The sequence below is a fragment of the Protopterus annectens genome, chromosome 12.part0 (assembly GCF_019279795.1).
Source record: "Protopterus annectens isolate FY-2018-M chromosome 12.part0, PAN1.0, whole genome shotgun sequence".
NCBI classification, from domain to species: domain Eukaryota; kingdom Metazoa; phylum Chordata; order Ceratodontiformes; family Protopteridae; genus Protopterus; species Protopterus annectens.
In genome coordinates this window covers 1,570,828,519-1,570,854,207 of record NC_056746.1, presented here as the reverse complement: position 1 = coordinate 1,570,854,207, position 25,689 = coordinate 1,570,828,519, and the positions used below count along the sequence as shown (strand labels likewise).

Genomic DNA, 25,689 nt, shown 5'->3' with positions numbered 1-25,689 from the left:
CAGTGAAGAATGAAGGCGAGATGGACAACACACATGGAACATTATGGTGAGTACATAACTTCTTTTTATTTGAACACCACTTTGTAAAAAATTATGATTGTTATGTGCTAGAGTCATATGCTGTTTACACTGCATGCTTTCATGGCCTCATAATCTTAAATTTTACCAGCGATAACTGGTTATTTCTTTTCAGAGTTAAATATGTTTTTACATGTTTCTTCTTCTGCAGCAAATTATAAGTTGCCTTTGAAGACAATGAAAATGAATATAAAATAGCAGGTATTTTCTGTAGTAATATCACTGTGCTTAATACTATAAGTCTGAAAACTATATAGGATGAAATGTTGCTCAGAAGTTTAGAACAGAGGATTAAGATTATGGACTGCTGATCATCTTCATCCTGTAGTCCAGGCTTTGATTTATTCAGGCTCCATTTGCCTTGTGTGTGACTCTGAACATCACTTAACCAGACACTACTTTTGGGTCACACCTAAAAAAAGGCTTGTGTGTAGTGGGTTTACACAGTTAACTCAAATAAAAAAGTATTACTATATAAAGAATGGCAGTAGAAATTTTAATTTCGAGGTGGCTTTATCAGAAACACATATTTGCACTTCAAGCCTCGAGATTTGTGAATAACTTTTTTGCTTAAATCTTCCTTTTCTTTAATGTCTGTTACCATATACATATCAAATTACATAAGGTAATATGGATTTGCAAATTTCTGTTCTTCAGGTTCAAACCTTACTTCTTCTGCTTCACACAAAGAAGTTATAACGCTTGCTATATATAGCTAGTAGCTGTCTTTTGACAGCCTCTTTTTCTTCTGAAAATGTACAAGGCTTTTAGATGATATTCATCTTTAGATCACTGTTGCAATAACATATAGCTGTTGGGACATAGTCTGCCAAGGATCAGAGGTTCAGGCAGAATGTGAAAGCTTTTGGCACCTTCCACACACACCATATGTCCAAGGAAGATCAAGAGTATGCTGGTATAAATTCAGATGTATGGCACCAAAATTAAAACTTTTTTGCCATTGAAGGTTTCAGTCAGACTCCATCTTTGCTGCGTTTTCAGTTGTTCAGTGGTCAGTTTGTTTGATCTTTTAGACAGATAAATACACTTTTGGAGATTTTTCTTCCATTTTTTTGTGAGAAAATTATTGTTGTAATGTATTCTTATATCTCAGAGTAAAGGAACATGTCTGTGTAGCAGCCAGATTCTGTACAAAATTTTCCAGTCAGCTTGCTTGTTTTGTTTAGGTGAGTCACATGATGTTAAGTCATGTAGTATTTGTCTTTCATTCCGAAAATAATCAAAAGTATGCTCAGTCCCTAAAGAATTTACCTTTGAAACAATGTCTTAAGGCCCTGACAAAATCGTCTATGGACTCCTGTGCTAGTACCCCAGACATCACCCCTCCAGCTCTGAAGAAACAGAAAACGGTTACAGAGGTGATTAAAGTAACTTCTCCTTCACCCTGTTTTCACGGTTTTCAACAGATGATTCCATTGTGAATCTTTCAGAGCCCTTGGGCCATAGGTATCCTTTTCCTTGTTTTTATCCCTCTAGTAGTACTCCTAGGATGTCTGTAATGGTCAGGAGGCTGGAGTGCCCTTTAGGGATGGACATACACCTATCCTTGAGAAGAGATTACCATGCATTGTGGTATCCAAAGGGTCTGATGGCATCACTCAAGTGCTAGTGAGGAAAGAGTTACTCGGCAGCAGTATTGAAGTCAGTAGATCTGATGCAGTTTGCAGTCTGGCTTTGGACATTTCTTAAAAAAGACAAAAAAACTAAGCATGTTACTCCTCCTTCAGCTATATCTTATAGAAGGCCTAAAGTAGAATGGTGCTCCTTTGCTAAAGGTCTTTTTAAGGCTTTTCTTTCTTTGCAGTCTGCCTCCCCTTTTCTTTTTCAGAAAAGGAAGAGATCTCCATCACAACAGACTCTGTTGGAAACTATCCAAAACAGATACACGTGGCAATAGGAATATTCTCCTCCAAACCTAAGGGTTCCTTCACACCCAGAGAATCAAATCTATTTCTTCTCTTCTCTTCCATTATATTTCACATGTTATCTTGAGAACACATCCCAGGTTCTTACAAAGCAAAAGGATTTTATTCAAGAAGTTTCCTTGTGCCCAAAATATGGGGGACCTGGAGATATGTACTGGACCTTTCTTTCTTAAAGCTTTACATAAAAGTTCCAAAATTCAAAATGCTCACCCTACTTTCTTTGATCTGATATTGTCGTTTTCATTCATTCCTCAACAAATGGGTTCAGATCTGACCCTCCGATCCGACTCAGCCGCTTTTTCCAGCTCATGGAACACTGAAACTCTCAAGCTCCCTCCTTACCCACAATGAACTAGCCCTCTACCATTGCACAGATCTCTTTTGCTGCCTTCACGTCTGGACATGGTCATTGTCAGCTCTTGAGCAGTAGTAGGTTTTTGTGAGTAAGGATACAATTTTCTTTGCTTATCTATGACCTCTTTCTTAGTAAAATTCTCTGCGTATCCTCCCTTAGTTTTTCTACAGTTTTTTTGTGTAATTTTACAGTATCATAGTTGATAATTTTCCTTTCTTTTTCTCTCTTATACCTTTTAGGTACATTCTTGTATTACCATTGTAGGTAATGCTTTCCCTTTATCTTTTTCTATCCATATGTAAAAAAATCCCTTTTCTTCATTCTTTTTCAGAAAAAAATATGGCTGAAAAATCCTCTGGTTTTAAAAAAATGCATGACCTGTAGCCGTAAAATTCCTCTATCTGATGCACAAGCTATGTGTGCATATTGCTTAGGCTTGGCCAATTTGGATTCTACCTGTAACATTTGCAAAGCCTTCAACCCTAGGGCCCTTTATGATAGAAGAAATAAGCTAATTTTGAGAGGGTTACTCCCATCAAAATCTTCGTATACAGTATCTGGGGCTCCCATCAAAATATTCTGATACAGTATCTGGGGCTCAAACCCCTAACAAACATGACAAAAAAGAGGCTAAAAGGTATTCCCTGGACCCTACAAGTTCCTCAACTGCAGGTTGGAAACCACCTCTTAAGATTTCAAAACCTTCAAATCTCGCCTGCTTGGATCAAAAGACAAAATTTTCTGGTCCAACTACTTCGGATCCAAAAACAAAAACTTTGGATCCAGCCCCTCAGATCCAAAGAAGCATATGGATAGTTCACTATGGATCAGATCCCCTCCACACCTGGATCCGGTGTCTTCTCATCTCCCATCTCCCTTTCAGGAAAGGTCTCCTAAGCGTCATCGTTCTAGGGCTTCATCAGTAACATCTTCTTCTTGTTCCTCCAGAAGTCTGACCAAAGCAGATGTGGACAGGATGATGAGTAAATTCCTTTCAATGCAAATTCAAATTGGAGTTCTCCTAACTCCTACCCCATTGGGTCCGGAGACCTTTGTGAGTACTACCCCAACTTTTCTGTCTCCTTCTTCGATCCAACTTTAGTTTCAGAACAGTTGGACCTGAGAATCCCAGATCCATCTATATCAAATTCAAAGATCATTGAATTTTCTATACCTGTACCTGTACCTTCTCTGAGTTTACTAGCTCCAAGCGTGTTGGAGCCAGATGACTCTCAGAGCCATAGCATAGGTGCCGGATCTGGGGTGTTGGAGTCAACTCCAAAGTTGTCAGAGCCATCTCAGACCCTTGGGGCCTTGGTTCTGGACAGCTTGGCTCCAACCCCTGCCTCGAGTGATTTGCCTTTGGGTCGGAAGAAACCGATGGTCCAGAAGCATGTCTTTTCAGAGTCATTGGTCTGTTTCTTTCTGAGGCATTCTGCTTTTGAGGTAGAGGAAAGAGTTTTCTCTGCTCCAAGACAAAGGACATAATCACCCTCTTTGGTTCCTACTTCCCAGACCCAGTTGCCTTTGCATCTTGAGCCTCAATATCCTGTGCCACAGGTGCAGCCAGTCCAAAGTCTGCAGGATACCCAGCAGGGTATATTCATATCTTCTGATACTCTGGAACATCTCAATGAAGAAGACCCTAAGAAGAGAAAGTGCAAAATGAGGCACTTAGACTCTCCTCAAAAGTCTGGTTTGGAGGACACTGATTTTATTGAGGGGGAATGGTCCCCAAGATCACCATCTTATTACATATCCTGTGGAGACATACCAGAGATCCTTAAGCAAAGGGGTGGCTGTTTTGCTGACAACCCTTCCCAAGATTAATCAATATTCCTGGAAGACTTTGGAGCTGGCCCATCTACCCCCTGGGTGACTCCGCCCATTGAGGATCTCATTGATTTGATCTCTCCATGGGCATGGAAAGAACTGGATTCCATTAAGCCAATTTCCAAGAGACCAGACAGGATCCTGTCACCACCCAAGGACAGGACATTTTGGAGCAAAGGAGTACCAGTAGATGCCATGGTCATAGTGGCAACCACAAAAAAGGAACTTACAGAAGAAAGTTTCTCTATTCATCCCCCTAACTGGGAGTCTAGGGCATTGGACAGATTCAGGAAGTGAGTATATGCATTAATAACTTTTGCACTTCAGTCACTGAATTATTTGGCACACTTCACTAGACTCCAAAGGAATTTGATTAAAGAACTCTCCAAATCCCTCTTCAGGACCATTACTCCTGAGGCAGAAACCTGTATTGCTTCACAGGTGGCTACCGTACAGTTCATTTCAAATTTGTCTATGAGGCTCATTTCTCATGCAGCTGAAGGTACCTCAAGGGTGGCAGGTTCAGGCATTTCCATTAGGAGGCATGCCTGGATGTGCCCGTATGATTTCATGGAGCCCTTCAAGTCTTCCTTCATGAATACTCCTTTTGATGGAAGTTCTTTATTTGGCTCCAAGGTTAAAGACACACTGTTCAAGTTTGAGCAGGATGGTAAGACTATGTCGGCAGTGGGCATGTGTTTTTCGAATCCTTAAAGAATCTTCTCTAGGAATCAGTGCGGTGGTCAAGAAATGTGGTTCAGAAAGTCCCAGGGTACTTTCATTGATCCATGTGGAGATAGTTCCCCCAGGGGCAGAGGAGAGAACAATAATGGAAGACACTGCCCCCTCGGCAGAGGAGGCATGCAGTATCAAGGATCTAAGGACACTTTCTCTGATAGATCCTATCAGTGCTTTTGAAAGGAGGCCCAATTGCCCACTACTGGAGGCAGTCAGGGTTTATTTATCCCTGCAACAGAGACCTTGGCTAGAGAATACAAAAGATACATGGGTGCAGAGGATTACTTCCAGAGGTTATATAATACCCTTTTCCCTCCCTCCTTAATGATAAACAAATTTCCTGATGTTCCACCCATAGAACTGAAGCAGCAGAAGAAATAAAAAAGCTGCTAGAGAAAAAAAGAGTCATCCAAGAGGTCCTCAGGAACCAGAAAGAATTCAGAACCTACTCAAGGTTCTTTTTAGTGCCAAATAAAGCAGGAGACTGGACACCAATTTTGTATGTCAGCATTCTGAACAAATCAGTTCAGTACACAAAGTTCAGGATGGTCACAGTTCAGTCCATTTTGCCTTTCCTGCACCAGGATGACTGGATGTGCTCAATAGATCTTCAGGATGTGTACTATCACATAAAAATGAATAGATGATCCAAAAGATACCTATGTTTCTGGCTGGGAGCCAGTCATTACCAATTCAGAACTATGCCCTTTGGCCTCACCACAGCCCCCAGGGTGTTCACTAAATGCATTGCAATAGTAGCAGCCCACTTTAGACTTCAGGGATTATGGGTGTTTCCTTATTTGGATGACTGGCTCATAAACATTACGACCAGGCATCTACTGATAAAACACATGATTATGTACTCCAACTGTGCTCCCACCTGGGAATTGCTGTCAGTCACAAGAAATCCCAGCTAGAACTTTCTCAAGTATTAGAGTTCATAGGAGCTTTGTTCAGTATGGTATCAGTGACAGCCTCCCTTCCCTTACCAAGGATTCAGTCTATTCGATTTCAAGTCAAAAAGATAATTCTAAATTCTTCACTGTCAGCTAAATTGATTCTCGAAGCTTTAGGGTCAATGTCTGCTGCAATAGTTTTGGTTCCATTAGCAACATATCATATAAGAATTTTTCAATGGATTGTAACAACTCAGTGATCTATTCTACACCAGCCTTTGTCCACCCAGATCAGAATAAATCAAGTATGCAAAAATCTCTTGTGATGTATTCACTCAGAGATTTTACAAGGTCGCTTTTTCATCCTTTCTCAGCCCAAGACCATAGTGACTATGAAAGCCTCTCAAATCAGGTGGGAAAGGGGATTTGTTTGGGAAAGACAGTCCAAAGCACATGGTCCCCAGAAGAGGCCAACATGCATTTCAATGTCCTAGAAATAAGAGCAGTTCTCCTACCGTTGCAGGCCTTCGAAGACTCTCTCCATTCAGAGACTATTGCAGTTCAGACGGTCAATATGTCAGTGATCCAGTACATCAAAAAACAAGGAGGAACCAGATCTTATCCCGTATGTCGAGAAGCTCTGAGAGTGTGACAATGGGCAATGTCATCTAATCAATTTCTGATAGCAATGCACATTCTGGGAAGACCCAGAGTGATAGCAGACAGGTTGAGCAGGTTCATTTTATTGCTTATGAGTGGTCTCCCAACATGAGAATTGCGAAAAAGATATTCCACCAATGGGGCCAGCCTTGCTGTGACCTCTTTGCATCACCCTTCAACAACTCGTGCAGCAGGTTCTTTGCCCTGATCCCCCCACTGGAGGAATCAGCGAGAGATGCTTTCCTCCACAACTGGCTCCCTAGTCTACTCTAGGCTTACATCCCCAACCCCTCTAATCCCCAAGTTTCTCCAGAAACCATCTCAATTGAAGAGCATAGTCATCCTCATTAACCCTTACTGGCCTAATTAGATTTGATTCCCCCTCCTTTGGCCTCACCTAGTTCACCCTCCATGGATTTTGTATCCAAATCCAGACCTCTTGTCTCACCTGACAGTCATGATTCACCCAGACATTTTAGGCCTAAAGTTGACTGCATGGTTTCTCCACTTCCATAAATAGCTGGACAACCCAGGCTGTCTAGCCCTGTCTATCGGGTCTATATCACATCGTCGAACTTGTATAAGTACGAACGATGTAATATCGAACCCAAAAGTCTGAAACACAAAAATAGCGAAGCCACGTCACATAGATTTTTTTTCCCAGGGGACAAAAGCCCCACACGTTGGAGGGTTTGGGGGGAAAAGACCCCCGCTTTAGTTTTAGTTTAAGGTTTATGGGGGTTTTTTTGTTAGAGAACAGTGATTTTTCGCTGTTCTGTGTGTTCTTTATTGTGCAGTTTTGGATTTTTGGGTTTGATATTAAATCGTTCAAACTTATACAAGTTCAATGATGTGATATAGACCCCTGTCTATCACATTCATATGTCCTCCCATAAAGTTTCTACTAGAAAGATTTACAGACATAAATGGAAAAGATTTGTTTTTTGGGCACAACAGAAAGACACTGGCCCTTTTTCAACACAAGTACCTAAAGTTCTTGAGTCTTTAGGCACAACTTTTAATGAAGGGGCTAGCTCCTTGACTATTAATGTACAGCTAGCTGCCATTCCTAATGTTCATATAGGAGTAAACAATTCCACCTTAGATCTTTTAAAACGTTCTAAAGGACACTTTTCTTCTCATGCCTCCTTTTAAAGACCCAACTCCACCATGGGATTTGACTTTAGTTTTACAGGCTTTGACTCAATCTCCATTTGAACTGTTAGCAAAGTGTGAAGCAAAATTTTTAACCTGAAAAAAATATCTTTTTAGTAGCCATAACCTCTGCTAGGGGAGTGTCACAACTTCAAGCCTTATGGTCTAAGCCTCCTTATTTAATTTTTCATAAATATAGGGTATCGTTGTAAACTGACCCATCCTTCCTTCCTAGGGTGGTGTCAGAATCCAGCATTAATCAGTCTTATCAATCTTTCAGTTTTCTTTCCTAAGTTCTCAAACAAAGGGGAATTCATGTTACTCATTGGATGTTCACAGACAGTTACATTTCTATTTGTGTAGAACTAAAATTTCAGAAATTCAGATCAATTATTTGTCTCCTTTTCAGAGTCATGTTGGGCAAGCCATTAACCAAAGTAACTTTAGCCAAGTGGCTAACAGACTGCATTTGCTTTGTCTGCAACAAATTGGAGTTATTGTTGCCAAAACTTTTGAGAGCTCATTCAACCAGGTCCATGACAACTTCTTCAGTATTTTTGTCCAGAGCTTTAATGGACAGTATTTGTGCTGCTGCAATTTGGGCTAATCCTCATACTTTTATTACTCATTACAATTTGGATCTAGTCTCTAGGGGAAGAGCAGCCTTTGGCTCAACACTGCTCAGGAATATCTTTCCTTAGAGTCCACCCAGGATTCAGTTAGCTTGCAACTCTGTCCCACTTGTTGAGGAATGAATGAAAATTGACAACATCAGATAAAGAAGTTGTATACTCACCATAATGTTCCATCTGTGTTGTCCATTTTCATTCTTTCTCAACTCCCCTTCCTCCAACCCCCTACCATTTTGTTTGTGACTTCTGGAAGAGTGAGATTTTAAGGGAACCAGTGTTCCTGCCTTTGAGTTACAGATATTGGCTTCTCTTACTATGATTGTTGTTTGGTTTTTAATTTCCAATAAGGTCAGCAAACAAGATCTGAAGTATGGAAGGAGTCTAGGGCACTGTAGTTAAAGGAGGAGTTAAAGAGTTTTCATTATCTACAAGCTGTAAAAAAAGGCTGAGTTGAATGCGAGGGTCAGATCTGAACCCACTTGTTGAGGAAGAATGAAAGTGGACAACACAGATGGAATGTTATGGTGAGTACAATGTATATAATTCAAAAGGCACAGATTTTCCGCACATTATTTAAGATGTAAATATTCTTACCAGCTATGTGACTCTCTTAGACCTAGACTAAAATTGTTAGGATATCAAGAAAACATTTTTCTTGGAATTTTTCTATTCTCCAAATTCCTTCAAATAATGTCAGATAAAGACCTATACATCTTAACCTCAGTGTTTATTTTGGGGAAGCTTTATATAACCCAAAGTGCCTTAATCATAATAACTTGAATTGGTCCTGCTTTAACAGGATAAAAAACAGCGAAATCCAAAATGGCAGGCAGTAAAGGTCCGTGGTCCGTCCAGGGGTTATAGGCAAAATGATATAGACTCTACCATGAAAGAAGTTTTAGAAGTTAGAGAAACAGAGGCAGCACCCTGGTTCTTTTCCAAAGGTATCTTGAATCGATCACATAGGAACAGTAGTAGGAAGAAAATAGTAAATAAGGGTAAGGTTCCATTATACATGACCTACAGCAGTGATATTAGATGGGCACAAAATGTAATTAGAAGCAATTGGAAAATTCTACAGACTGATGACTCATTAAAGGGTCTAGTGGGTGAATACTCAGATTTTGTTTTTAAGAGGAATAAAAATTTAAAACAATTACTCTGTGATAAACAGAATAAAATGAATAGTTCCACCTATAATAATATGGTTGGAACTTTTCCATGTCAGCGTTGTAAGGCCTGTAGATTTATTAATAAGAGGTCCAGTTTTGTTCATCCAACAACAGGGAAGGAATATATTTTTAGAATTAGGGCTACCTGTTCAACAACTAATATTGTGTATTTAGCTACCTGTAATAACTGTCCCTCATTTTATGTAGGGAAGATGAATTGTAAATTCAAAGATAGGATTTTAAGACAATTTGTCAGCTGTTAGATTAAAATATAGGAGAAATGCAATTTCCTTACATATAGAGAAAATTTCAGGTCATCATTTTTCATTTTTAGCATTACAACAGGTTAATGGTGATGGTAGAAAAGGCAGTTTATCAGGTTATACTGAATACTGTGAAACCAGATGGATTATTGAGCTGGGTGCTAATAGGCACCCAGGATTAAATGGTATGGTGCCTTTGAAACCTGTTTTGAGTAGGCGTAGACCATACATTCAAAAAGATTAATTTAAATTGATTTTAATTGTTTTATTGATTTTGTATTGTGATTGGTGCAACATTGTATAAATGCATAATGAATTGGAAAATATTTTATGTCTGAAGAAGGGTTTTATACCTGAAAGCGCTAACATTTCTGTGCTCAATTAAATAAATATGTTTTAGCCTGGTGGTCCATGGATCATTTTTACTTGTTCTTCTGCTTCAACAGGATGGCTATTAAATATATGAGAGTTTATAAAATCACATCACAAAACACAGTTTAATTTCTCTCTCTCTTCTCTTGGATTGTTAGACAAAAATTCTTGATATAGTTGTATAAGTATTTCTGTCTAGTACAACGTACACCTGATTTTACCAAAACACTATTATTAATTCATTAATATGTGTCTCCTTCCTGTCACTAACTTTTCTTTACTATTTCTCTTCCTTCAACATAATTTCCTTTCCTTCTCTCTTTTTCTATCCTCCCTCTCCCTTTCTACTTCACAGCACAATTGAAATTATCATATTTTGTACAATTAACCATGCATCGCAGTTGTATGTAATTGTATATAGTTTTATTGTTAGCGCATTTTATTGTTTGTATTTGCTCTATTTCTATTTTTATTACAAAAAGTTCTTCAAATAAAAGATATTGGAAAAAGGAAGACAATAGGTGAGGTCGAAGCTAGGTCAGAGGATAAAGGCTATAAACTGTTAATGAGCTACTCCCTGTTGTCTAGGGTTTTATTCCCCAAGCTCCCCCCAATTTCTATTCACCATAGATGTAACTCTGAGCAAGTCACTTAACTAAACAGTGCTCTGGGGCAATTGAGAAAATGGACTAGTTTCCCCACTGGTGTCCTGGACCACAAGCCTAGTAACTATTTTTGAACTATGAGCCTAAAGGCATTTGATAATTTTGTGCGTGGGAAGTTATGGAGGACGTTAAATGAATTAGGAATGTATAAAAAGTTTGCAAGTTGATTAATGTGCATGTATAGTGGGATGAGTGATACTGTTTGATTAATGGAAGGCTAGACAGGTTCTTGGAAGTGTGTGTTTGTGGGTTTGCATTAGGACAGATGAATGTGAGACAGAAAGCATTAAATAAACATGTTTATAAAAGGATGCAGAGATGTTTTCGTTAGTTCTGAGATTCCATAGGTATAACTGTAAAAATTAAATATAGTTCAGAGAGGGGCTAGGTGTGAAATGAGTAAAAAGAAGAACATTTTTTTTTTAGTGAAAACATTTTTAGATGTTGAACATAATGGTTACTGTTGCAATAGCCAAAGCTAAATGGGTTATATCCTGTCAAGGTTAAGACTACTGGCCAACTTCTAAAAGAGTTAGGACACTTTCCATGCTCCATAAACACAGGGAGGCATGAGAGGAGCATTGTAATAGGAGCATTAAGGTGCCAAAAGCTTCAGAGCTTTCTTGATTCTGAATACATTCACAGTACAGCCTTCATGGAACTAATAGTCAGCTAGCGGTCTTTCAAGCTGGGCAGATAAGAACTATTTGGAGGAAAATACCTTCCACTTATTGGTTTTTTTTGTGAAAAATTAAGTTTTTGAGAAAAGTGTGATTTGTTCTTTAGGAAATTGTTGCCTTTTTTGTCTGACCAACAAGGGCCTCTTGTATGGGTCAGTGTAGTGTTTGTAGCAATTGTTATTATTTTGTAGTAGATTTGGGGACTTAGGTCCTGTTAAAGTTGTTTGCTGGGATAGCATTTGGTGCTTAGTGTAACTGTTTTTTTAATGTTTTTCTGCCTGAAAGGTTACTGATACATCCTGCTTCCAATGCCCATTGCTCAGACTTCTTTCTCAGTTTAAACATGGAGTAATCTGCAGCCTCAATTATTCTCCCCTCTCCCCTCATAAGTAAGAAGGTTGGAGTAGTTCTTTGTCCTTTGGTCCTTCAGCCACAGATAGGTGACTTAACAGTGGTTAGATCCAGTTTATCAGACCATCCAGCCTGTCTGTCCAATCCTTCTAGTGTAGTGCCCAGACTAGCAACTATGAACCAGGTTTCAGTCGCATCCTCTGCAGCTGTTAGGTTATCCTCACTGGGTGAGGGAAAACCACCACTCTTGTCAAGCTTGGAAAAGGGAGTGGTTCTAGCTGTATGGCACAGCTGAGTTGGAGTGCCCAAATTTTGGGACAGTGCCCCTGACTAGAGTTGGTCTGATTTCTGCGTTTTTCCTAGGAAAAGGAAAGAAAAATCTAAGAATGCTTTCTTTTCCACTGTCTGGGAAGATTTATTGGGACTTACTAAGTTAGCTGCTTTTAACATTAAATTCTTCTTTCACTTCTGACAGAAAATAAAGAGGTTTCCCTCCATTTTTGATTCTGAATCCTTGTCAGAAGGAGAGGGAACAGATGGAGAAAATTATGGTTCTGACAATTTTTCTGCCCCAGAACATTCTGACTGAGGAAAATATTTTTTCACATTTTCCTGTTGAATCATTTCCCCTTTCTGAGAGTATTAATAAAATGACAGCATTCTTTCAGTGGAGCAGACTGAAATTCCTTCCTGTTAGTGGAAATTTTATGGCCTGTTGCTATTGGATTTACCTTAGCCTGCAACTGTTCCTTCCAGTTTTAGCAGCCCTGGAAGATGTTTTCTTATTCAGCTGGTGATATGCCTGGTAGTCAAAATTCTTCTGCAAAATATCCTAACAAACACACCTTTCAACCTCCAGACACAGGAAACTGGGACAAAGCCCTTGAAAAATATGGACATCCAGACAAAAATCTGGACATCTAATCAGATTAAAATTTGATTAACAAATACCTCATAACTCTTCCCACTTCCAGTAAGAATGTGGGATAATACTTAGTAACATATTTAAAAAAAACATGTTTTAAAAAAAGGAGTGACAAAATGATGAAAAAATATACGCATATTATCAGAGATAATGTAAAACCTGTAGACGTTAATGAACTATATTGAAAAATTCTACCGCACAAGGTAATTTATTTTTGTTTAAAAAGTGGGAGATGTAAGACGTGAACTCTTTCTTTAAATTATTGTTGCTACTAGTATGTTGGTCAGGTATGGTTTTCTGTGTAATAGCTTCAGAAATCACACGTGATGAGGGGGATTCAGAAAAATATATGATGGGGTAAATCAAGCCTAAAAATAGGAACATACCTCCAAAAATAGTGGCATCTTATGCAGGGATAAATCAGGCCTGAAAATAATAACATTCCTCTGAAACAGGGACAGGGCCTGATGTAATTTCTTGCTTTAATTCTTCTTCAAGTAAACTCTTAACATTAGCACCCACTGAATTTTCAAGTTCCAGAGCTAGCTTTTGTTAAAAAAATTGCTGGGTGAACCAAATGTCTGTCAATACAGTCCTCTTCTTCTCCCTACCATACCTTTGTCAGTTGGTCACAAGAGATTCCTCAGACTTTGCATGGGGAGCAGTGCCACAGAGGATAAAAATGCAAGGTTTGTGGAAAAAGCAGGCATCAAAGAGGTTATGGAAGTAATCAATGATTTGAAAGTCTTTATCTATTAACTGACACAATGACCTTTTCAAGTGATCACAGACAAAACTACAGTAATGTGGTATATGAACAAACAGATGGGAACCAGGTCCTACACTCTTTGCTGACTTGCTGACTTGCTGTGATAGCCTAGTAGATAATTACCCAGCTCAGTTTGGTTTCTCAAGCTTCATACATTCCATCAAAGCAACACATATTTGTAGACAAGCTGATTAGAACAAAGGCAGACTCTCACAAATGGAAACTACTCCTAGATGCCTTCCAATAATTGATCCATCTGTGGGGAGCACCTCAAATAGATCTGTTCACTGTCTTACAACAAGTTCTGTTCCAGGAACCCCTGCAGACAGTCCTGTAAAACAGGTGCCTTTTCATTCTGTTAGATGGGAATGTACCTATATACTTTTCCACCATTTTCACTAACTTTATTTTATCTGTTTATACTTTGTTGACTGGGTTAACAAACAAACAAAGTATAAACAGATAAAATAAAATTAGTGAAAATGGTGGAAAAGTATTTGTTGACTGGGTTTATCTGTGGTGGTTCATAGATTCATAGGTTCATACTAGGCTATCTGCCCTAGGGCATTTATAAGCCTAGCCAGAGTGTGTTTGGCTTTCGCCACCCATTTTAAATTAATTTTGCTATGCCCTTTTTCGAGGTTAGTATACTGTGCCTCTGTCTAACAGTGACACAGAAGTGATACCCGGGGTAAACCTACGATCTCCCATCCGCTCATCAAGATTCCTCTTGAAGAGAGTCAATGAGGGACTGTGCCTAACCTGGACTGGGATTTTATTCCAGAGTGAAGGGAGCCTCTGGGTTATGAATCTGTCCCTCCAGCATGTCCTATTTATTTCAGTGCTGAGGTTCAAGTCTCTTGAGCGCGTAGCTCAATGGGATTTGGATTTTCTGAGGTGCAGCATGTCCATTAATTCCGGGTTGGACATGGCTTTATACGTCAGGCACAGATCACCTCTGAGCAGGCGGTATGCCACTGAGTAGAGCTGGAATTTCTTTAACCGGGCAGCATATGGCATCTGTTTGAGCCCTTTGATCCTCTTGGTGAGGTACTTTTGGGGTCTTTCCAGTTTCTGCAGGTGTCTGGTAAGGTACATCCCAAAAGGGACATTGTATTCAATTATGAGCCTGATGAGGGATAAGTAAAGAGGCACGATGACCTCCCCTGATCTAGATGTGAATCCCTTCATGATTAGGTGGGCTATATAAAATGTTTTTCTAACCACTTTGGCCATGTGGTTGTCAAATGAGAGATTGCTATCAACTTGGGTCCCCAGGTCCCTAATTACTTCTTCTGTACTTAATGGATTACCACCTATGTGGTAATTTGTGGGCACTTTGTTTTTGCCAAAGGGGATGACTATACACTTTTTGGCGTTTAGCTTGAGGCCATGACTCTGGCACCAGTTGTCTGTTTCTATGAGGCCCTTTTGGAGGATGCTTGTGTCGGCTGGAGAGTCGATTATGGTGCCCAGTTTGCAGTCATCTGTGAACTTAGTCAGCCACAGTCCTTCCGTGTTGGCCTGTACCTCCGAGAAATATATACCAAACAAGAGAGGTCCCAGGACTGAGCCTTGTGGGACGCCACTTGTAACTGGTTTGGAGTCTGACATGGCTCCAGCAATTCTAACCATGTGGGTTCTGTCCTTGATCCAGTTTGCAACCCATCTAGTGACATAGGGGTTTATATTTAAGCTGGTGAGCTTATCTATAATGCCCGAGTGGGGTATTGTATCAAAGGCTTTTGCAAGGTCCAGGTAGGCTGTGTGGACCACCTTCCCCTCGTCAATGGCCTTGGTGACTGTTTCAAAGAAATCGACCAGGTTTAAGAGGCAGGATCTGCCCTTAACAAAGCCGAACTGGGTAGGATCCAGTGTCTGTAGGTCCCCAATATCTTTATTTATGAGGTCCATGATGATCCTTTCCATAGCTTTGCAGACCAAGCTAGTCAGGCTTATGGGGTGATAGTTTCCAGGATCCGTTGAGGCATCACCTTTGTGGAGAGGGACCACTGTTGCTGTACGCCACTCTTTGGGTACATATCCTGTAGTAAGGCTGAGATTGAACAGTAGTTTTATGTTTGGGTTTAGCTCTTCTTGGAGTTCATGTAGGATGCAGCCCGGGACACCGTCTGGTCCCATTGATGCTGTGTTTTTTGCTTTGGAGAGGGCAGCTCTTACCTGAGCATCTGAGATGTTAGGGGGGCAGCACTCTGCTGGGATAGATATTTGCCCTTTTGGTGGGGGGGGAGAAGTTTGCACTGAACCTGTCAGCTAGGATGTTGGCAATGTCTGTGGGTTCGGTGTATTTTTTGTCATTTTGGACTAATTCTGAGCATATCTGGGAATTCCCACCCAGGTTCCTAACAGAACTAAAGAAAGCCTTGTGATTATCCTTAGTGTCCTGTGCAGTTTGTCTCTCGAAGCTGGCCTTAGACGATTTTATGAGTGCCTGTAGTTTTTTGCTAATACTGATCAGAGATGCCTTCCCTTTTTGGGATTTTGCTCTATCATGTAGTAGCTTCCTCCTTCTATTGTATAGTTTGTTTATGGCTGGGGTCCACCAGACAGGACATCTGCCTTTGGAGGATTGGGTCTTGGTTTTATTTGGGATTGCATGATCCATGCATTCCTGAAGGTGTTCATAGAATGCGTTTATAAAGGATTCTGCGGTCTGAGCCGTATTTTCCACAGGCCCGGGGGCTTTGAAGGATTCCACCTCGGTTTTGAGGAGTGTGAAATTTGCTTTAGAGAAGTTTTTCACTGTGGTTTTCTGGGCAGGGGTGGGGTCGGGATGTGAATATCCAGTGAGATTAGTTTATGGTCTGATCTTACCAGTGAGGGATACACTTCTGGTCTGGAGCATAGAGTCCCCATGTTGGTGATGATCAGGTCCAGTATGTTTTCCCCTCTTGTGGGAGTGGTAACAAGTTGTTCCATACCATTTGAGTTTATAAATTCTAGGAACCTTTGGGCTAGGGTGTTGGAGCTAGAGTAATGCTCCCAGTCTATGTTTGGGTAGTTGAAGTTGCCCAATATAATGGTGTTTGGAGAGACCTTCATATTTTCCAGTGTTCTCAGGAAGGCCGAGTGGGGTTCCTGGGTTTGGGAGGGTGGTCTGTAACAGACTATAAACTGGAAGGCAGTTTTATACACTGTTAGTTGCACATGGATAGCCTCTGATGCTTCGTGCTGTGCCACCAACCTTGAGGTGTGGGTATCTTTGACGAATATTGATACTCCCCCTCCTTTTGTGGTTCGTTCCAAGTTTTGGGGCCGAAAAGCATGGTATGAGGTATAACCTGGTAGTGCTGGGGTGCTCTCGGGAGCCTTGAGCAAGGTTTCTGCTACTGCACAGATATCGATGTTCTCCATGCTAAGGAGAGTTTCGAGTGCGTGTATCTTGAGGTTTAGACTTCTGGCGTTGAGTAGCATTACTGTTAGTTTCTTATCCCTTGTGATACCTATGGAGGTGGGTTTGTCTTTTGAGCCTTGCCTAAAAAAGGCACTATGGGGGTAGCAAGAGCCTTTGCCAATATCTGAAAGCCCAGGGGTGACAGGTGCAAGCCGTCCCCAACGAAGCATCGTGGCTTGTCGAGCATGTCATCCCAGGCTGACAGGCATTGGATCCCCTTTGAATGACACCAATACCTAAGCCAATTGTTGAAATTGATCATCTTGTCTTCATATTGTGGCATCATTCTTGGTGAGGGTAAGATGCTACTCAAGGTCAGGGTCATACCGGCCTGGGCTACATGCTCAGAGAGCTCCTCTATGTCTCTTTTCATGTAGTCCAGGGAGGTACGTCTCAGGTCATTCACACCAGCATGGACAATGACTGAGTCATATTTGTACTTGTCTTGGAGTGACCTGAGTGCTTGTGTTATGTGGCGGATCCTATCACCCGTCAGGCAGCTCACCGTGACCTTCTCCTTGTTCAGCCTGGTGAGCGGGACGTCAGTGTGCCTGATGATGGAGTCACCTATTACAAGTGTATCAGGCGTGTTGTTTAGCCATAAGGGCTGTGACTGTTTGGCACACTGGCTTTGTGAGCTGTGTGTTGCACGTGTTTTGTTTTGGGGTAGCGGTTGCTTGGGTGTCTGCTTTGGAGGTCTCTGCTGCTTAGGCAGATTTTTATTTAGAGTCTCCAAGTATGTTTTTGTGTGTTTATGTGTTTGGTTTGCTGTCATGGTAGGTCTATGTGAGACTGAAATTGTAGTGAGTGTGGTTTCCTTCTCCTCCTGACTGGTTATGCCAGTACTGAGTTGAGAGAGCTTAGCCTCCAGTTTGGCTATATGGTTGCATCTCTCACATGTGTTGGAATTTGTTGGGAGGAGGAGAGGGTTGTCTGTGTACATGAGGCCGTTGTAACATTGCCTCAAGATTCCCAGATTCACCAGCTGGACCGGAGAGGAGATTGACAACTGACCTTTGGTCATGCTAGAATAGCATTGGGAATTCCTTTATAATTGAAAAAAAGGGCCAATGGGGAACAAGGTACTCAAGGGGAGTTTGTGAGGGTGTAGTGCTTTTAATTTTTAGTGCTGACTTATATAATTGCTTTAGTGAGCAAGTGCCAGGTAACTTAAATGCAATGTGTTACAGGTAACTTAAATGCAAAAATGACAAACAGTAACTTTCTTTCAAGTGAAACAAGGAAATAAGTACAGTAAGCAATGCAGATATCACTAGGGATCCACAGAAGCGCTGAAAAGCCGCATTTTAGGTGGAATTAGCATTTCAGGGAAATAACAAGCAAACAAACAACAAGCATACAAACAAAGCTAGATTCAGCAGGCCTGGATCTAGTCTATGCTACAGCAAACAAGGTGTACCAATTTCAGTAAGAAACAGTTCAAATATGCAGGCACTATAAGCCTTTAACCAGAAATTCCCAGCTCAGAAGGGCAGAGTCCAGCCTTTCCTCCCACAAGAGTGCAGACCACAACCCTTCTTAATGTAAAATAACTGGCCTAAACCCCAAGTGCTTAAACCAGAACTAATACACTTTTAGAATAACAGACACTGAGCCCTCAATCAGCAGTTCCCAACTTAGAAGGATGTAAGCTACCTGTCCTGCCACCACAGTGCAGGCCACAAACCTTCCTAATGTAAAACAACTGGTCTGAAGCACAAGTGCTTAATCCAAAAGACTTAGAATGATAGCTACACTTTAATCAAGTTACTACCAAGCAGTAATAAATACAATTGAATACTTTAAAGAATGCCTGGATTTGTGCTCAAGTTATACAAACAAAGCTAGATTCAGCAGGCCTGAATCTAAGTCTATGCTGCAGCAAACAAGGTGTTCCAATTTCAGTAAGAAGCAGTTCAAATATGCAGGCACTATAAGCCTTTAACCAGAAATTCCCAGCTCGGAAGGGTAGAGTCCAGCCTCTCCTCCCACAAGAGTGCAGACCACGAACCCTCTTAATGTAAAATAACTGGCCTGAAGCCCAAGTGCTTAAACCAGAATTAATACACTTTTAGAATAACAGACACTGAGCCCTCAATCAGCAGTTCCCAACTTAGAAGGATGTAAGCTACCTGTTCTGCCACTACAGTGCAGACCACAAACCTTCTTAATGTAAAACAACTGGTCTGAAGCCCAAGTGCTTAAATTAAAAGGCTTAGAATGAGTTACACCAAGCAGTAATAAATACAATTGTGTACTTTTAAGATGAAGCAAAAGCAAAATAAAGTAGGAAGAAACACAAATACAGTAAAAGCAGATAAAATGTTTTTTTTTTTTTCACAACTGAACTTCTTAGGTAACAGAAGGTTGAAATCTGAGACAGCTTTTAAGAAAGAAATCTCAAAAGAACCAATGAGGTGCTTAGTCTAAGCTGTAGTCCAGGTGACCTCAGTCAGCCAATGACCTCAAACAATTCTCTCTCACTGAAATGCCTGATGGCTTTGGCTAAACCAAGATGTCCCTGAATATGTGGTGGTGGTGCTGCGGTAGCGTTGTCGCCTCACAGTAAGACGTTGTTCCGTTTGATTCTCAGCTAGAGCATCTTCTGTGTGGAGATATGCTTGAATGGGCGTACCTTCATTGAAGGTTGTGCATCAGAGCTGGCAACTCGGCACGTAAAAATCTACTGCCAATCATTAGCAGACCGGAGTTCCACTGTGGCAACCCCTTAACTGGGAAAAAGCCGAAAGACACAACATACTTTGTTGACTGGGTTAGTCCCACTAGGCTAGTAGCCTGTTTTCAGGGGAGATTTGAGGAGGTATTTATAATACTAGGTGAAATTTGGACAGGGCATCAAGGTGCTTTCTCTACTGTTTTGATAGGTGCCATGAAATCTTTTACATCCATCTGTACTACCTCCAAATCAATCAGATGGTACCTTGGTTTAACATCTCATCTGAAGGATGACATGCTCAGGAGTGCAGATTCCCCATTATGCAGCACTATAATGTCAGCAATAGATCTACCTGGTGTGAGAAGAGAACCAACATTCTTCTGTACCAAAGGTGAGTATGCTACCTGCTGCACCATTGAATGATAACCAGAGCACTTCTAAAGACACAGAAGGACTTATCAAATATTATAATGGTAATTCCTTTTTGCCCAAGGCAACAGTGGTTCTCCCTTCTTCTCAATCTGACCAAAGGCAAATACCACAGGCCCCCATACAGAGTATATCAACAACAGAGGGGGTTGTTTGATAAATCCTAATCTGGAAGGTTTACAGTTGACTGCCTGGATGATAGTGTTTTAACTTCTTTTATGCGTCTTTTTTTTAATGCATGCAGTAGGTACTAAAGGAAGCCAAAAGACCGGCTGGTAGAAGATCATATATGAGTAAATAAAACAGATTTTCTAGTCGGTACCATTCTAAACACTACAACCCTTTTAAGGTCGTATTGCTTCTGGTGTTAAATTGTTTGTGTGAGTTACTGTCTTCTGGCCTGACATATTCTTCCTTCAAGATTTATTTGTCAGCAACTTCTGCTTGTCTACCTTAAATCCCTCCTTTTCTGTCTTCAGGATAAACAGTTTTTGTAAGGGGTTGTAAACATTCATCCTCCTAGAAAACAGCTGGCGCATCCTTGGGAATCTCAGTTTTGTGCTTCAAAATGTTACCATTGCTCCATTTGAATGAGTTCATGAAGCAAAATTATGTTTCATGACATGGAGGACTGTCCTCATTATATTTCTGAAGTCTGCATGCAGGGTATCTGGATTGCATACTCTTAGGGTGAGACAACCATTCCTTGTCTTTTCTTTTAGAGCAAATCTAACTTTCATGCTTAAAATGGTCAAAGTGTTCACTTTGAGTCAATTTGTTAACCTCCCTGTGCTTTATCCTGAACCAAGAATGAGGGAGGGATAATTTTGCATACTCTGGATGTCCACAGACAGCTCAGATGCAACTTGAAAAGGACAGAATCCTTCAAGAAATCTGAACAGCTAATTTATTTCTGAAGAAGGAAAGAAAAAAAAAAGGATAAGACAGTTTCTAAACAGCCTGTCTCAAGAAGGTTGTCACAGATTATTTCTTTTTGTTATGCTCACCAGGACAAGCCACTGCTAGGCAGGGTCTAAGACCATTCTTCCAAGGCTTTGACATCTTCAGAGGCTTTTTGGAAAAAGGTGTACCTTAGAAATATTCTAAAGACAGCTATGTGGTCCACAGTGCATACTTTTACCAAGCATTACAAAATGTACTTTTTCCAGACTAGGTCTAGAGATGCTTTTGCTAAAATTGTTGCATTCTTCATTGACTCCCCCTTTCTGTTCCAGTTTAGCTATGTTAATCCACCCATTTAGTTTTAAGTACTGCAACAGTGACCACTATCTTGTACATAGTATTGTTAAGTAATAAAAATCTTTAGTAGCAGTACATTTTCTAAAATATCACTGTTGTAGTAGCTGTCCTTTCCCACTAGCCCCCCCCCCCGTTTCACTTATTTATGCTAACGGTATGGATTTATATGTATTTATGTGTGTGTATATCTATATATATATATATATATATATATATATATATATATATATATATATATATATATATATATATATATATATATATATATATATATATATATATATATATATATATATATATATATATATATAAATATATATACACACACACACACACACACACACACACACACACACGCACACACACATATATATATATATATATATATATATATATATATATGTGTGTGTGTGTGTGTGTGTTTTTCCTTCTTTGTCTTCATTTGTATATAGTTTGCAGCTGATGGTTATACCTTTTGGGTGTTACTAGCATGTATTTTCAGGACTCTAGTATCCCTTCTCGAGGCAAGAAAGCTCTGAAAATGTTGGTGCCCCAACCGCTCCTTTATGGTTCTCCTCAAACCTCTCTGTGGCTAGGGCACAGGGAGGGTGCTCTAAAGTTTGATAAGCTGGCTGGTGGTCATATCCTGGACAGGATATATATATATATATATATATATATATATATATATATATATATATATATATTCTGTTCTGCAACTAATCCAGTCTCCAGCAGGTCCAATATCTTCTACCACCTCCAAGCCACATGAGGATAATGATGCCTCCTCCATACTCTAAGCAGCTCTCCCACCTACCTCTCTTTATCTCTGTCTGTTCTATTTGTTCCAGTTTGCTTTGTCCTCTTCATCCTGTCACATTATTGTCTTCCCATTTTTATAAATTTATTAGAAGCTTGCAAGGAATTTATGTCTTATCCTTAGTGTCTAGTGGTTCCCTGCACTTTTTTTTTTAATGTGTGTCATTAATGCAAGACATATTGACTATCCCTGGTGTCAAGTATTCCCCCACCTCTGAATGCTGTCCTGTTTAATTGCTACTCATGCATGAGTTTTCAGTTATCTCTGGTGGCTAGTAGTTCCCCCACCCAATGTAGCAGACTCTGCTTGTTAGTCTAAAGTTATGTGGAAGTATGATAGCCACCCCAGTCCTAACACACACAAACACACACACACATACAAGGAAAACAACCCCTTCCCACCTGATCACACTAGACACTCATCCATTTATTCATACACTTGCACATGTGCATACACACACACACACACACACACACACACACACACACACACACACACACACACACACACACACATATACTCCTGCCTAACTTATGTGCAACTCCTCTACTACTATCTCTTAGGCAGACACGCACTTCACACATGCAGGTCATCATATACACTCATATACACACAACCTGTGCTTGCATTAACACTAAATTTCTTAGCACATACCTCTAACAAGAAAGGAGAACCAAGCCTTTTCACCATGTTCACTACTGGGAGGAGCAAGGAGCAGCTATGCTACTCTACCCCTCAGAGTGTGGATGCCTTCCCAGATGCTGTTTGGGCGAGATGGCACGTGACTTATTAGCATATGGATGTCCCCAGAATGCCTTATTCGCAACTAATATGGCCTCAGAGACAGCCCACAATAGTGCTGCATGTCTTTGTACAAACCACCATGGTTGGGCTGTCTCTGAATTCCAAAAGGTTACACCTTGCAGGACCTTTTATGAATCTGGCCCTTTATGTGTTAGGTTTTCTTTGTATTTATGAAAGGTGAGGTCAAATAACATAAAAGGCCTTTGATGCATGGAAATATTGCACCACAGGGGTTAACCCTGTGGTAATTTGAGAGGATTGCAATTTCTGTGATGTACCAAATATCATGACAGTTATTTTGAGTGTTGGCAGTAAATTTATTGTTATGAAGCCAATTCCAAATAGCATCCTTATTTTAAATACAGACTTAAATCTTTGTCCTGACTGTATACCCATAATGTTTTGTTATCTTTTAGAAGTACTTTTATGTGAAGGAGACATAGAAAGCTTATCACAATAAGCTTTGATTTTTATTTTATTTATTTAGTTAGTTATTTTGAAGTGTTGTTTACTTGATGTAGCTGCATTATATGTGTAATGACTATATACTAATTCTCAATGTCAGCAGTTAGAAATCACTCACATAATAAATTAATTACTTATTTCTTTCAGTTGTTAAATTGTTTCTAACAGCTTTATAAAAAGACTACACCATATGTACTAGAGTTTCAGTACGGTATAGCATATTCTTGAAAGATAAATTTCAGCAGTAAAACACCTCACTTTATTTACTATGAAATCTAAACATTGTATGACACTTGAATAATTATTTGTGTCTTTTCTTTCATTCACTGTTATCTTAATATACACTTTATCCTGTTTAGTGAGTGTGTGCGTATGTGTTTGTGTGTGTGAGTATGTGCGTCTGCGTGTGTGGATGTAGGTGTGTGTGTATATATATATATATATATATATATATATATATATATATATATATATATATATATATATATAAATATATTGGTCTGCTTTGTTTCATTCAAAGCTCATTTCACTGAATTTCAATTCACCCTGACCAAATCACTGAAAGTTGAAATTACTGAAAACTCATTTCACCGAATCTCATTTAATTGAAGTGAAGTACTGGCACTGTGTAGAATACTGTAAGGCAAGTAAAAGGTATGTGCCCTTTTACCCACTGTAGTGCAATACTGGAGTTAGTATATATAGTTAGGGGAGCACACCCCTGCTTATACTTGGAGAAGAGTAATATGGTTTGTGTTTTATTTGCTTCTGTATGTACATGTGCCAGAATATAGTAAGTGTTGGTATTCTGTGTGTTTTCAGTATTTTGAGTTTTCAGTACTTTGAACTTTCGAGATTTTGGTCTCAGGATTTTGGTCTTCAGGATTTTGGGCTTTCAGGATGCTCTCGCGCTCCCATTTACACACACCTAGAAATATACATACATATATTATATACAGAGAGTGCTATAGGAATTATTGCTGCACACATTTTATTTTGTGATGAAATGGTGGTGTTTTCTGTCAGTGATACAGTTGTCAAATTATGTAATGGGTGAAGTTCATTATATCAGTAATTACATAATTCAAGTTTTTTTACCCTTTTTTGAGTTTGTGAGAACCTGGAGTTAGTTAATTTAATTTCTAGAGGTGTGGGGAGCAAAATTCTCCATGCAAAAAGCTATTTTTTGTTTTGTTTTGTTTTACTTTTCGTAATTGCAAGTTTACGTTTTATATATATGTATTTGTGTGTGTGTGTGTGTGTCTCTGTGTGTGTGTGTGTGTGTGTGTGTGTGTGTGTGTGTGTGTGTGTGTGTGTGTGTGTGTGTGTGTGTGTGTGCGCGCGCGAGTGCGTGTGTGTGAATATGTGTGTATAATTTATGGGGCAAGATTTTGTAGTACTGAATTTTAATTTATTTTATAATTACTTTTTCATTTTAAGCATATTAATTTAAATTTTATAGACACTTCAAGAAATATTTCAAACTGAAATGACCATTGAAGCAATCAAGAAAGCAATCAGGAATAAAGAAGCACCTCTGAAAGTAGCTCAAACCCGTTTAGATGAAAGAACACGGAGACCTAATGTAGAACTATGTCGGGATCCAGCACAGCTTCGGTAAGCCTGAAGTATAGAATGCATACACAGTGAGCAAAAAAAAGGTGGTGCTTTCTACTATTTGTTATTTTACACTTTTCTAAAGTTGAAATAATATACAATTTATGATGACTAAAAGAAATGTCTAAATTATATAGTTTTCATTGATGGTAATGAAGATGTGATTTTTCTTTATTTAGCAGTACCTCTGTAATTATATGGTATATGTGTATGATATATTCTGTGGAGGCAGACACATGCTCACACAGACACATGAACTTTTGCTTGGTTAAAACCATCAATATTTCTATTGTATTAAAGCAGAAATGTGAAAAATTGTATGAGAGTAAAGATTCAGAAGGTCCACCTTTTCCATTATTTTCCGTAAGTACTATCAGGTTCACAGATCCAGTTTATGTCCTGGCATTGTGTCTGATTTTTCTTTGTGGAGCTGTATATGATGGCCCTATGTATTTTTATGTGTATGATTAATCAAAATCTAACCACATTAAACACACTACCAAAAGTATCAGCAAAAATCTGAAATGTTTATCATATTGTTCACTGCTGCAGTAGCCCAAGCTAAATGGGTTATAGTCTGCACAGGATATAACAGCCGGTCAGTTTCCAAAGCTTGAAAGGGATCTTCCACATGCTGAAACCATTATTCAGCTTGAAATGAGTTGAGGAAAAAAGAGTGCTTTGGACACCAGCCCTCCAGAGCTTCCTACCA

General features: G+C 39.6%; 1 protein-coding gene across 1 annotated transcript in view; it reads left to right on the top strand.

Annotated features, from left to right (window-relative positions):
- Window positions 1-25,689, top strand: part of TEKT3 (tektin 3) — a 988,003-nt gene that overhangs the window by 893,012 nt on the left and 69,302 nt on the right. The window contains exon 7 of the mRNA XM_044090523.1: window positions 24,823-24,977. Coding sequence (XP_043946458.1) covers window positions 24,823-24,977 — 155 coding nt within the window. The remainder of the gene's footprint in view (window positions 1-24,822; window positions 24,978-25,689) is intronic.